The sequence below is a fragment of the Mangifera indica genome, chromosome 20 (assembly GCF_011075055.1).
Source record: "Mangifera indica cultivar Alphonso chromosome 20, CATAS_Mindica_2.1, whole genome shotgun sequence".
NCBI lineage: Eukaryota > Viridiplantae > Streptophyta > Magnoliopsida > Sapindales > Anacardiaceae > Mangifera > Mangifera indica.
Genome location: NC_058156.1, coordinates 9,109,854 through 9,123,033, shown reverse-complemented (window position 1 = coordinate 9,123,033; position 13,180 = coordinate 9,109,854). Strand labels below are relative to the sequence as shown.

Below are 13,180 nucleotides of genomic sequence, written 5' to 3'. Positions count from 1 at the left end.
AAATAATAATATATAATTCAGACAATTGATTATATATTAAAAATATATATAAATAATTTTATTATTTAAAAAAATGAAATAAAATAATGAAAGAGTTCTGATGGCTGAAAGATCGAGTTTAGATGAAATTGTCTCGTGCAAACCTGTCTTAGAATCAAGGCCAAACGACTATGTACCACCCAAGGTATGCTACAATCTCAAGTTTCCACCTTTTAATTATGGAAACACCAAACACTCACCCATGGCCGGTTAAATTTAACAAAACTCTAACGGTGGTAAGGGTAAAATTGTTATTTTCTCTATAATATTAAAAATAAACTAAAATAGAATCTACTTTTACCCCCCTAAACATTAAAAACTAAAATTTCCCCCAGCCTAAGTTTTAAAAAATCGCAGTTTCACTCTAGGGTTTCGTTTTGAAATCTCCAACGATATCTCCGGCTCCATTGCTGACGGCCTTTCCCTCCCAAAGCATCATCTCCTTTCGACAATCTCTTTCCTCTCATTTGGATGCTCGATCAACGTCAGAGATGTTGTGGAAGACGAAGTTCTTCATCGTTTGGGAAGATGATTTTTCTTCCCAGACGACGTCTCTCTGTGCTGGATAGGTTAGGGTGGAGTTGAGGGGGGCCGTCGGTGGAAGAGAAACCGTCGAGAGGGGAAGACGGTCAGCGATGGCATCGGAGAAAGTGAAAGGGTTTGGAAATAAACCCTAGGGGGGGAATGCGATCTTTTCAAACTTAGCTTAGGGAAAAAATGTTAGTTTTTAAACTTTTAGAAGGGAAAATGAGATTAAATTTTCAGGGGTTGGATTTTCATTAAATTTAACTATCTATGGGTAGGTGTTTGGTGTTTCCATAATTAAAAGGTAGAAACTTGAGATGCAACATACCTTGGGTGGAACATAGTCGTTTGGCTTAGTATCAATTCCAACCTTTCAAATCCAGCATACACACATAATCCGTTACACGTACCCAACTTTTTATTGATTCTGTGGATTTTATTTCTTGTAAAAATATATAAAAAATCTTAATAAATTGTTCATCTTCGTCTTGTATTACTTAAAGGAACGTTTAATTGAGAAGATTAAAAATTATTTTATTAATATATTTTTTATTATTTATATTATTTTATTTGGTTTATAAATAATAAAATATTATATTAATATTTTATTATCAATAATGATATGATAGGTAATATAAAGATAATCTGATTATTATCTCACCTTAATCATTAAAATATTAATAAGGTACTTTTGATTTTATTATGAGTATATTATTATTTATTAATTTTTTTAGAACCAAAATAATTTTATTTTTAATTAATATAAAAAATAGTTTAGAATAATTATGTCAAAAAGTATTTAAGTAAAATAATATATACGTATTTTTTATTATCTTTAATCAAATATAATAATTATTTATACCAATAAATTTTTATCAGATTTTATTAGATATTGTAATAATTTATATTTAATAATTTTTAAAATAATTTATTTTTAAAATAATTTTTTAATTTTGATAATAAAATATTATTCCAACAAAACGCTCACAAAATGTTAAAATTTACTTGTTTTATAATAAAAATTAAGATGTTTAGATTGTTTTTGTGTGAAAGCGGGATGTGATTTTTCTTGACTAACGTGAATGCTTTTGTGACCAAATAAATAAATAATTTTTAATATTCGTATTCATATTTTTTATATATAATTTAGATATTAAAATAATATATTATTATGTAATTAAATATTATTTTATTTTTAATTTAAAACTATTCAATTATATTATTATGTATTTATTATTTTAATTTAAAAATCAAATTTATCAATTATTGGGTTCTAATTTTATTATTGTTTTGTTATTTTCGGTGGACTGGGAAGTCAGAGAAGATTTTGATGCTTGCCTGCCTGTTATCATTCACAATTAAAATAATTATAATATTAAAAAACAAACGATTGCTGCCCCTAAATTCTGAATAATTACAAATAAATTTTATATAAGTACAGAGGGAAAAGAACAATTTCCCACCCAAACAACCAATATATATACATATATATAACAAACAAAAAACGCAAATTTTTATCCAAGTTTTAATATGGTAAGATATGCTTATGTATTTTTTTGTTAAGGTTAAGAGGTAAATTCATTATTTGATCGATAATATTAAAATAATTAAAATTATATCGTATTTTCTTTCTTTAATATGAAAAACCGAGGTTTTCAAAACTAGACCGAGATAAAAACCGTTTTAAGTATTGGTTTCGATCGGACCGTTTGAACCGATCGATTGGATCAGAATTACAGTTTAGTCATAAAATATGTATGTGTACATTGTTGCTTTGCTTAAAAGTTTACAAAATATGCATGTGTACGTTGAAATTAAGCAATTGATCAAAAAGTTTATAAACACTTACAAAACACCAACTTCCCGTCATTGTCTGAGAAGTCGCTAGTCACAACAGCAACAGAAACTCGTCGTTGTCAACCACCGTCTGAGCCGGAGAAGTCGTCGTGAAACGTTGCAAATATAGCCGTGGAACTACTGCCTTGTGAGCCTGCAAAGCAACAACTGAGGATTGAGTTTGCATGCACTGCAAGGAACAAGAAAAAAAAACAGTGTTTTTATATACAACCTTGAACCAGGATTTGCCTGGACCAGGTTGGACCGCGGTTCAGGCGAGAACCGACGGTTCAACCGCGATCCAACCCGATTTCAACACCAAAACAGTTTGGCCTTCAACAACACTCGACTACAATGTCGGTTCATGGACCAACCGGTTTGACCTGTCGGTTCGATCCGATCAGATTTTTAAATCCTTTCAGAAAAACTAATATTTTTTTTCTTAAATTAAATTTAAAAAAATTCATTTTTTCCCCTAAAATCTAGTTGTTTTCCAAGTATGATGACTGTCATCTAAATCTAAACAACGTTTCATCGTCCAAATTAAACGACAAACATCGTCCTTACTGGACGAGACGACAAGCATCATCTAAAGAATGGATGATGCTTCGTCGTCTAATGAAAAACAACGAGCATCATTTAACCTCCAACCACATCAATCGTCGGTGGTCATAAAGAGGAGTGAAAAAAATTAAGGATTTGAAAGGGAAAAGTCACTTTTCAAAATTAAGATATAATAGTTAAATATTAATTTTTAAAACCTAAAAAGAAAAATAAGATAAAATTATATATTTTTTAATATTATTGTTAAATAATGTTTTACCCTTCTATTTAACAGAAAATTTAACAACAATTTTAAAATAAGTAAATAATTAGGTTTTTCATTTACCATAAATATATTTTTTAGATTAAACTAAAACTTAGATGAGAAATAATCTTTTGCCCAAGTATAAATGATTATAGTGCTTAGTGAAAGATAATTAATATATATATATATATATATATTATTTTACTTAAATATTTTTAAATATAATTATTTTAAAAAATTAAAAAATTAAAATTTTTTAAGAATAATATTATATGTATAATTTTATACATAAATAATAATATATCATCATATAATTAAATAATTAAAAATTAAAAATAAAATAACTTCTAATTATATAATAATATATTAGAGTTTATATATATAGTTTTATTAAATTTTTAAATATCTAAGATGAAAATAATGATAAAATTATCATTTATATTACTTATTACATCACTATTAAAAATAAAAAAATTATCAAAATATTTTATTATTTATAAATTAAACTAAAAAATAAATTATATAATACAATTTTTTTTTTTTTACCCCCAATCAAACACCCTTTAAGAGTGCTTTTTTTTTTTTTTAGCATACCGTTGTTATAAATCAGACTTTGAGCGAAATCGAGTGCAAAATATAAAGGAAGAAGGCAAGAGTGTGAAAATGGCACACGATAGTCCAAAAGTTGGCCTCTACTAGCATACAAGCATGAGAAGAGAAATGTATATAAAATGTATTTGATTTATTTATTTTTCAATTGAAGTTGATAAAATTAATAAAGGGTATGTTTGTCTTCTTATTTATAAATCAATAATATTTAAAAACATCAAACCTATGTATACCTATTTTGAGTACATAAAATAATACTCAAACGCGTGATAATACATATAAATATATATCTATTTATATACTCATAACGGGTATGTATATAGTGTTCATTTGATAATACCAAGTATAAAATGTAAGCAATGAGACAGCAGTAAATCAGAAACCAATAAATTATAGTTTGAATGCAGCAATTTAACATGAATTTATTAAACCATAACAAATTCTAAAAATACCCATAATTCTTTTGTAACCTATTTTATTATGTGCTGAGTTTTTTCGTTTAATTTTAAAATAAAAACCCATTTTAACTGACATTTATCATGAATTAATAACTTAATATTATTTTTTATTTATATATCAATTTTGTACCCAGTACTTTTCCCATATAAATATAAACACATTATTTAAAAAGTTTAGAAAATATCACTAATAACACAGAAATACCAGCATCCTGATTTACTACACTATATAAATACACAATCCAAATCAAATTTCCTACCACTCCACCAATGCTTTAGTTTTTCAGCTCTAATCAGGAATGCATTTTTTTTTTTTTTTTTTGGGTCTGAACTACCAAGGTTTTACTTACAGAAGTTAAAACAGTGATACAGAGATGGTACTCGCAGTCGTTTGGTAGAAGCTTCCTGTATGTAAGCCATGGCTTCTTTTTCTGATAGTTGTCCCCCGTCTACCAGCCCTCTTATTAAGACATTGGCATATTCTACAGCTGGAGCACGCAGAGGAAGCTTCCCGGATTTGAAGCCTTCAACATCCGAAAGCGAGCATCTGGATTGAAATAAGTAATGGCTTAGCATTGAAACTCTGATGCAGAGTAAATGAAATACGAAAATGGAAGTCTGGTTTTATGCATACGTCATTGTTAGTATAGGGATATCACGCTCCTTTCCCAAATAAACAACGTTATGATACCAGCCCTTCTGCATGAAAAAAAAGAAAAAAAGTAGCTTATACGCAATTACTGGAAGTATGGTAACAAGAAATGTTTAAAATCATCAGAATATAAAACTGAAGAACATAGAAAGAACATAAAAAATGCATCATATAAGATGTACCTTGAGAGCCTCTAAACAAATGGACTTCTTGTCTGCAATAGAGTTCAAAGCAGTAATATCAAGAAAAGGAGAATACTTTTCATTGGTTGGAGAATTTTCCTGAAGCAAAACATCATTGTACTGTTCTAGCCTGTAATAGAAGCCAAAGAATTAAATAGATTAGTGGATATTTTATTGAAATGATTCCGCTTACAATAGCCCAAGGTTTCATCAGTAAATCACTGACATTTTTTTCTATAATAAAGATTTAATAGATTTATCTTAAGCATGGTAAAGATGGACTGATGTAGTATAGATATGAAAAACAAAACCAGGAAATAACATACGTTATTCTATATAGGCACAGGTAAGTCTTTTCCTGGTTGTCAGATTCGGGATTAAGGAAAGCAACCCCTCCAGGACCCCATGTGCAGGTAGAATCCAGACCAAAGAATAACCGGTGAGGAAAAGTCTTCCACAGAGTCTCTTTTGGTGGGTTTCTATCCATTGAACCACTGCAAGCCTTTTTCATGCCTTCCACCTGAAAATCCATTTATAACTAGTAAAATATTTGAAAAATAGATAGCTCTGCAATAAATTAAATCATGGCCGAAACATGTGGAAGGTGATGATTGTAAAAACTCATTAGAGACTTTTCAACAAATGATCAACAAGTAAGAATTCCCAACAGCAAACCCACATATGAATCCTGTTTAATTCACTGTCAAAATTCTTCAAAGAAACGAAATATTAAGCCTTTGACAACGATTAAACTTACAATCTCCCTGTCATTGACAAATATCACATAACACTGTATCAAGGCAAAAATATTAACCAAAATTTGGAAAAAAAAAAAAAGAAAGACACAAGTGACATCGGAGTTTGAAAGCACAAGACATGATTTCACGGGAGCTAAAGGAAAATCAAGACACTTATAATCACTCTGTCAGCTTTGTATTCATTATCTTATACTTTTCAATTCCCATCCCCCCATTTCCTTTGACAAAGTTATTTTACAGATCATACATGTCTAGAATTATTAAGCAAACAAATAGGAGCCCTAAATGGTGACTCAAATAATCTAATGTAAGAAACAACTAACGTATTTCAAAGCATCATTAATTTAACCAAATCTATTTCAGGGCATCACTGATTCAGCATTGAGATTGTCATTGTAATGTCAATTTCCCACCTGTCCACCTTGAATATAGCAAAGGAATCTTGGTTTCCACATATTAGACCCAAAAGAGGCATACCAAACATCAACCTTTGCGAGCTCTGATCTCCAAGTGGCAGACTTTGTGGCCACTTCAGCTGCATTCAGTTTAAGCTCATGAAATGAAACAGAAACATAGAAAGAAGAATTTTCAAGCTTGGCATTTTGACTTCAGTTTTTTACCATGACCATCTTCAACTTTCAGCTTCAAAAGGGGTTCTATAACATCCTCAAGAACTGCTTCTGGCACCACAGCTGGAGTCTTCTCATACTTATCTTCAGAATCAGAGCTAGAGATCATATCCTGGAATGACAACGCAACTATTTCAAGAGGGTGTGCTATTAATTGAATATTGTTGCATGGCAATGCTTAAACTTAAGAACAAAAACAAATGAGATCTTATATTTGGCTTCTATTATTCTTTTCTGGAAATGCATTTGAAATGCACTACTTTTAATAATTTGAACATCAAATACTAGAAGTGAGTAATATTTTTCTCAATCATAACAATTAGGAATTATCAAAAAATTGCATTATATATGCTTTTGTTAGGTAATACATATTTATGCTATACATTCATGTGAAAATTTTTCTCATTTAAAGCAAGCAAAAAAAGAGAAAAAAATAAAATTAACATTTGAAGAAGACAGCCTTCTATTCCTGTTTTCTTTGTTTTCACCATATAAACAATGCATGAATTAAAAATTAAAAGCATGCATTCTTTCTCCAGTGTGCTGATGATAGGCCAGGAATATTGAATTGTTGTACCTTTTATCTGAAAAGAACTCCTACCTCTAAAGTACAAGAGCCACTTAAAATGGAAATTTTCTAAATATAATAAATTGTTTGCTAGAATATCTATTAGCTACAAAAAAATGTGGTGTGAGTGCAACATTTAAGTATATCTGTAATTAAAAAAGAGAGCATATCCTCACCGCAAGAGGTGCTTTTTTACTTGTTAACTCTGTTGGCAATTCATCAGCCAGTGTTGGCCAGTCATCAGCCAGTGTTGGCCAGAAAGCACTTAATTTGTGGCGAACCTGACAAGTAGAGCACACATGCATTTATCACTAATCCAGATGTGGGGTGGTTGGGTGAAGAAAGAACGTATTGCTTAGCAAATGGAAAGAACCAAAAAGATGGTAAAATGTCTTATTTTTACCACTCGTATTACACGCCATGTAGATTCAAATGGATAGGCCTCTGAGGATCCAGAGATGGGCTTGTACTCCAGCAAAACTTCCATGCAAGCAAGGACTGAATTTGATATTGATTCAAGATTGTATCCTCCTTCCAATGCCAATACAACTTTACCTTGAGCAAAATCCATCAACTGGAGCAACAAAGGATACAGGTGGAATGAGCTAAAGAATTGAAAGTCAAACCTTAATAAGAAGTTACATCAAAATGAGGAAAACAAAATTCTAAAACGATGCCAAATATTAAATGATATCATCCATGTTATCAATATAAACGCAACATGACCACCTTCAACATTCAAGGTACCATCACCATGAAATCACTACCAAAAAGCTAAAGAAATTGAATGTTAACCTTTTTCAACATGACTGAGTATCCGTATGGAGTGACGCAACAGCCCCCTAGAGGATCACCAACAGCTGTTTCCAAGCGTTATAATAAAAAAATTTATAACAGTAAAAACAATTCCAACAGAGTCACTACAAGAACTCATCAAGTCACCCAAGAATTAAAGTAACTGTTTGATTTAATTAACATAAGGACTATAAATCCACCATAGCAGCTTTCAATACAGGAAAATAGCAATGTGTAGAAAAAAGGTGCATCTCAACCTAACAAGAAATGGAAAACCTGAATTTTATGCATTTCATTCACGAGGAAGAAGGTTTGAACTCGCTTAAACATATGAGTGTTCCAACCACTTCAGATTTTTATAGCATGGGCAATCTTGAAGAATATAATAGAAAGAATATTGAAAAAGTAATAGATTACATGTGAATAGAAATTAGTACAAGCCATAACAAAAACTGCTATCAACTACACATTGAGGCAAGATCAGGCACCAAGTCTACATTTCAAAACCATGTCTGCTTTCTTTCTTTTGGTGCACACCAGTAAAAAATTATTAAACATAAACGAAAAATGCTTTTGATCAAGGCCAATATATGAGAAACTCAACTTTCCTCACAGTTAAAATAATATGTTGAAATCTTTCTATTGTGATCATAGTCTTGATAAATTTTAGTGCTCATATAACTAAATTCGGCCAACTTTTTTGGGTTTCTATCCGAAAATCAAAAGCTTACTATAAATATTATTATTAGGATTAGGCTATATCAACTTAAATTATTTACTTTAATTTACAACTTTTGATTTGAAATAATATAAAACTTGGTAAATGGAAAATTAAGGAGTTATTTTACATGCCATGTCATTACCTTTTAAACCGTTGGATTGTGGTTTATTAATGGCTATAAATCAGTGGCTCAAACTAAATCAAAACTTTTAAGTTACTATAGCTTGACCCTTATAATTATTATAATTGTCATTGTTGTCTTTGTTGTTTTTAACTATTCTACCATCAAACGTAGATTTAGGAAACTTTCAATGACAACTCCCACCCTGAAAAATAATTGATAACAGAATGGGAAGGCTTTTAGTTTTCACTGGGGTTGTTTCTTTTATTTAATGACCCGCTGAGCTCGGTTTGTTTGTTTTGTTGACTTCTTTCCACCATCATCGCTTTACCCAATCAAGTAATTTTAAACTTTTGATGAGCTAATAGAGTGTGTGTGTGTGTGTGTGTGTGTGTGTGTGTGTATCCGTTTGGAGCAGTTTATATGAAAACTAATTCGACACATTAGCTAGTCTGGTCATTACCATAACATTTGACAAAAATAAATGTGTTAAAACTTGAAATGAAAACATAAGATATGCTAACATTGTACCGTGGGTAAAGTAAAAGCTCCAAACCTGCATCAAATCCAGCAGATACTAAAATTATGTCAGGAGCAAATTCCTTGGCAACAGGAACCAAAATATGGTCCCAAACTGCAAGATAGTCAGCATCACCACACTTCCCATTCTCCCAAGGAACATTAATATTGTATCCTGCACCAGGTCCTTCACCAATCATAGTATAAAAACCATCATCATTAGCAGGATAAAAACTCCCAAACTCATGCCTGCAAAAAAAGGAAGCCTTCATGTGGTCAACATATTGGAGACTAGTACCAATATCCAATGGGATAGAACATTGAACTTAGATATTTTAAGCAGAAAGAAGAGAAAAAATAACAAAAATGGCAACATGCTAAAAACTGATATATCACCATTTACCAGAAGATTCCTAAGCAGAAGCACAAATACTTATTTTGAGAAAATATGAATGTTTCTAGAAAACCAGAACTGAAAAATGACCAGATATATCTTCATCTAAAATCTACCAAGGTATCCATTATGAAGCTTTGCATATGCAGCATTACGTTCACAATCTGAAAGTGATGAAGCAAAAGAAGAGATATAAGTTTAAGAGTCTAATATACCTATGAACAGAGAAGAACAGGACACGAGGATCTTTCCAGAACATCTTTTGAGTACCATTACCATGGTGGACATCCCAATCAACAATCAAAATTTTGTTTATTCCCAGTTCTGGCTGCAATATACATATCAGTAAATGGGAAGTAAGGACACCGCTGAAAAAGAAAAACATAGCCTAACTTTGATGAGCAGAATTTAATATAACATACTACGAATAAAAGTCCATGGTTGATTTAAAAATAAAAATAGAAAGTAACCTGGCCCTCACTCTTTCATTTAACAGAAAACTTGCTGCAATAGCCACATTGTTATATAGACAGAATCCCATTGCTTTATCTTGTTCAGCATGATGGCCAGGAGGCCTCACAACAGCAAAAGCAGAATTCAATTCTCCTTTGGCAACTCTGTCTACCAACTATTCATATAACATTCAGATTAGGCTTTTAATTTAGAATTAAGAGAAAACAGAAACAAGTCTACTCTAAACATTATATTTGCTGATTCAATAAGTATAGACAACTCCATGCAATAAGATTGCTATATTGCTACAAGATGGCACATCATTGAACAAACATAACGAAAATAAAGAAGTCAATTGGAGATATTTGGTCACGCTAAATTTCAATAACTATAATAGTATCAAAAATAGAATGGAATGCATCCATTTAAATGTCCATGTATTTACAATATTTCCATACAATAAAACTATGTGAACTTATGATGAGTACCAATGATGATGTGCTACCATGTGATTGAGCGATTTTAAATTAAGGATAACGTAATTTAGTACCTAAATCGGTAGTCATTATAAATGCACATAATATTGCTCATTTCAATATTTTGACAAAATATTTAGGAATGTTAGCATCACACAGTATAACCAGAAAACAAAGCATTTTCAAAAATTTTATGGCCACTTGACAGTTTGTACAAACTTGATTATGGCTTAATGTAGTTCACTTAAAAATAATACAATAACATCTATTTGAAAGGGAAGCGAAATGTGAATGAACAAATTCAATAAACTCCCCCTTAAAGTAGACCAAGTTCCAAACATGTTACAGAAAACAGCCTTCTAGTGCCTTGAAATTCACCCATCCAAAATGCAAAAGGTGATTTTGGCCACTAATTTTAAGCAAACCACATTAAGTTATTAATATTTAAATTTTACTTTCCCAAACTTAAATTACAAATTTACACCTCACAGATTGATCACTGATATGCTTAAGCAAATTTAACACATTTTAACATATAACTGTATCATCTAAAGATAATAAAGCCATTTATAGGAAAGGAAAGAAGTTTTTCAGTAGCTCAGACGACAAAAAAGCACAGATAATTTCCAAATTATACATAAGAACTCAATAAAAGTTAAACTATATATTGAGTCCTGACTTCTGTTACCTCAATAACAGAACCAGTAGCAAGGTAAGCTGCCTCAGATGAACCTTCATTCAAGTAAATTGAATTGAAATTTGATGCAATCCTATTTCTTCGTGAATCAAACTGCTTAGAGCTTACATTCCGAATCAGGTTTACATGATTTTTGGAGTGCACAGACAATATATATTTGTCCTCAGCTTCTTTGGCATTTAAAAGCACACATCTATAAGATGAAAAGCAAAAATTCAACTTTTAGAAAAGCAATTAAGTCAGCTTGAACACAAAAAAAAAAAAAAAACCTTACTGAGGCCTCTAACTGGGCAGATTATTCACATAGGAAAAGCTGTATTACGTAAGCTATAAAACAATTTAGTAAACCATTTTTTCTAAGCAATCAAATGAAAATGTAAACTAGATAAGTTATTAAACACTTCATATATAATTAATGTCAAATCATTGAATAATACAAATTGTAATCATAGTAAGTGGTTTTTTTTTTTAAGAAAAAAAAAATCATTAATCTCCTCTAAAGCTTGGCCCAACTACAGGGGGACTCGTTGGTTCAAGAAATAGGCAGAAGCCTCTCCTGAATTTTCAAGAATCATTGTAAAAATCCTCCAAATTACGTAAAAATTTAAATGCACTTCCCCAGCAAGAAAGACTGAAATTTAGTCAAAATTCGTGCCGAGAAAACCAAAGTTACCTAATAGTCTCTTATATAAATAAGCTTACAAAGATAAATGCTAAAAATAAATTTAATAACAGATTTACAGGTCTGTTTGGTAACGGAGAAAATGCAAGAAAAAAGAAAGAAACAAAATTTACTCTCATTTAAGCTAAGCCTCACTAAAAAAATCACATGAAACGTCACAAATCACTCAAAATATTCCCGTAATTTCGTTTTTCCCTTCATTTTGTAAGCATCCGACTATTAGAGATAATAAGAAATTAAATTTAACAGTTAAAAAAACACTGTTAATATCTAAAAAAACCTTTGAGGAATGCCAGCTTTTTGAAGCTTGTACCAAATTGCTTTAATGCGATTGGGATTCTCAGGGTGATGATCACCATCAGGCGTGTGATGCTTACACATTCTCTCATCGTAGAGTAAGCCCACTCGTCGTGTAGTAGTCTTGCTCTCAGCTGATTGCATCTCCATGTTCGACTTCGTCCTCCTGCTCCGCCCTAATCTTTGGCTCTCTTAGTCAAAGTGATGAAGTATCGAGGGAGAAAAGCTCGAGGGAACTGTTTTTAAATTTTGAAATAAAAAAGAAAAATAGAGAAAAGTGTTATAAATACAATTAACCAAAATTTAGCAGAAGGACGAGATAAAAGCAGAAAAAAAGAAGAAGATATATATTGGGAGAAAAGCAATCTGCAATTAATTGAGAGAAAGGCGTGTAAACAAATGAGAGGAGAGGGTCTTTCTATAGAAAGCCTACTGCCCCCCTTTCTTGGCTTTAATGCATATTTATATTCTTGCATTCACATATAATTTGTCAACTTGTCTACATAATGAAAAATCCACCATATATAACACTCTCTCTTAGATTTTTATCACTTACAAATAATTATATTAACCTTGTTAAGAAAATTTCAGTGGGATAAAAATCAAAGCAAATAAACATAATTATTAAATATCTTGTAAGTTGACGTTGAACTTGTGTAAACTGTTTTATTAAAAACCTTACTAGGAAAACCTAGTAGAATAAAACATAATAAAAGAAAAAAGAATACAGTACACGTTTTAACCAGTATGTGATAAACTTTAAATATTTGTCTGACAAATACTCCCCCTGATGAATGTTCTCCCTTTTTATAGTAGAATTAATTTGGTTGTTTGTTGAGCCACCGCATACCGATGTTATACACTAACTTTAAATATTTCAATATTCTTATTTTCCTGTTCTTCAGGATTTTATATCACTTCAGGGCTTATGCCATTTCAGGGGCTTGTGCCACTTCAGGCG

At 30.9% G+C, this 13,180-nt stretch overlaps 1 protein-coding gene across 2 annotated transcripts; it reads right to left on the bottom strand.

The window, feature by feature from the left end:
* Positions 1 to 4,439: 4,439 nt before the first annotated feature.
* On the bottom strand, positions 4,440 to 12,665 carry LOC123204545 (histone deacetylase 5-like). Of its 2 annotated transcripts, none has more exons than XM_044621267.1 (14): positions 12,203 to 12,665; positions 11,232 to 11,433; positions 10,085 to 10,242; positions 9,830 to 9,982; positions 9,258 to 9,469; positions 7,860 to 7,924; positions 7,468 to 7,638; positions 7,241 to 7,345; positions 6,488 to 6,608; positions 6,281 to 6,402; positions 5,436 to 5,629; positions 5,110 to 5,239; positions 4,910 to 4,974; positions 4,440 to 4,822 (listed from the first exon to the last, which is right to left on the bottom strand). In XM_044621267.1, the coding sequence occupies exons 1-14, from the start codon at positions 12,367 to 12,369 to the stop codon at positions 4,618 to 4,620; spliced, it is 2,070 nt and encodes a 689-aa protein (XP_044477202.1). In that variant the 5' UTR covers positions 12,370 to 12,665; the 3' UTR covers positions 4,440 to 4,617. The 2 variants fall into 2 exon arrangements, with proteins under 2 accessions (XP_044477202.1, XP_044477203.1); XM_044621268.1 differs by having other exon boundaries at positions 9,830 to 9,942; positions 10,096 to 10,242; positions 12,203 to 12,664.
* Positions 12,666 to 13,180: the final 515 nt, after the last annotated feature.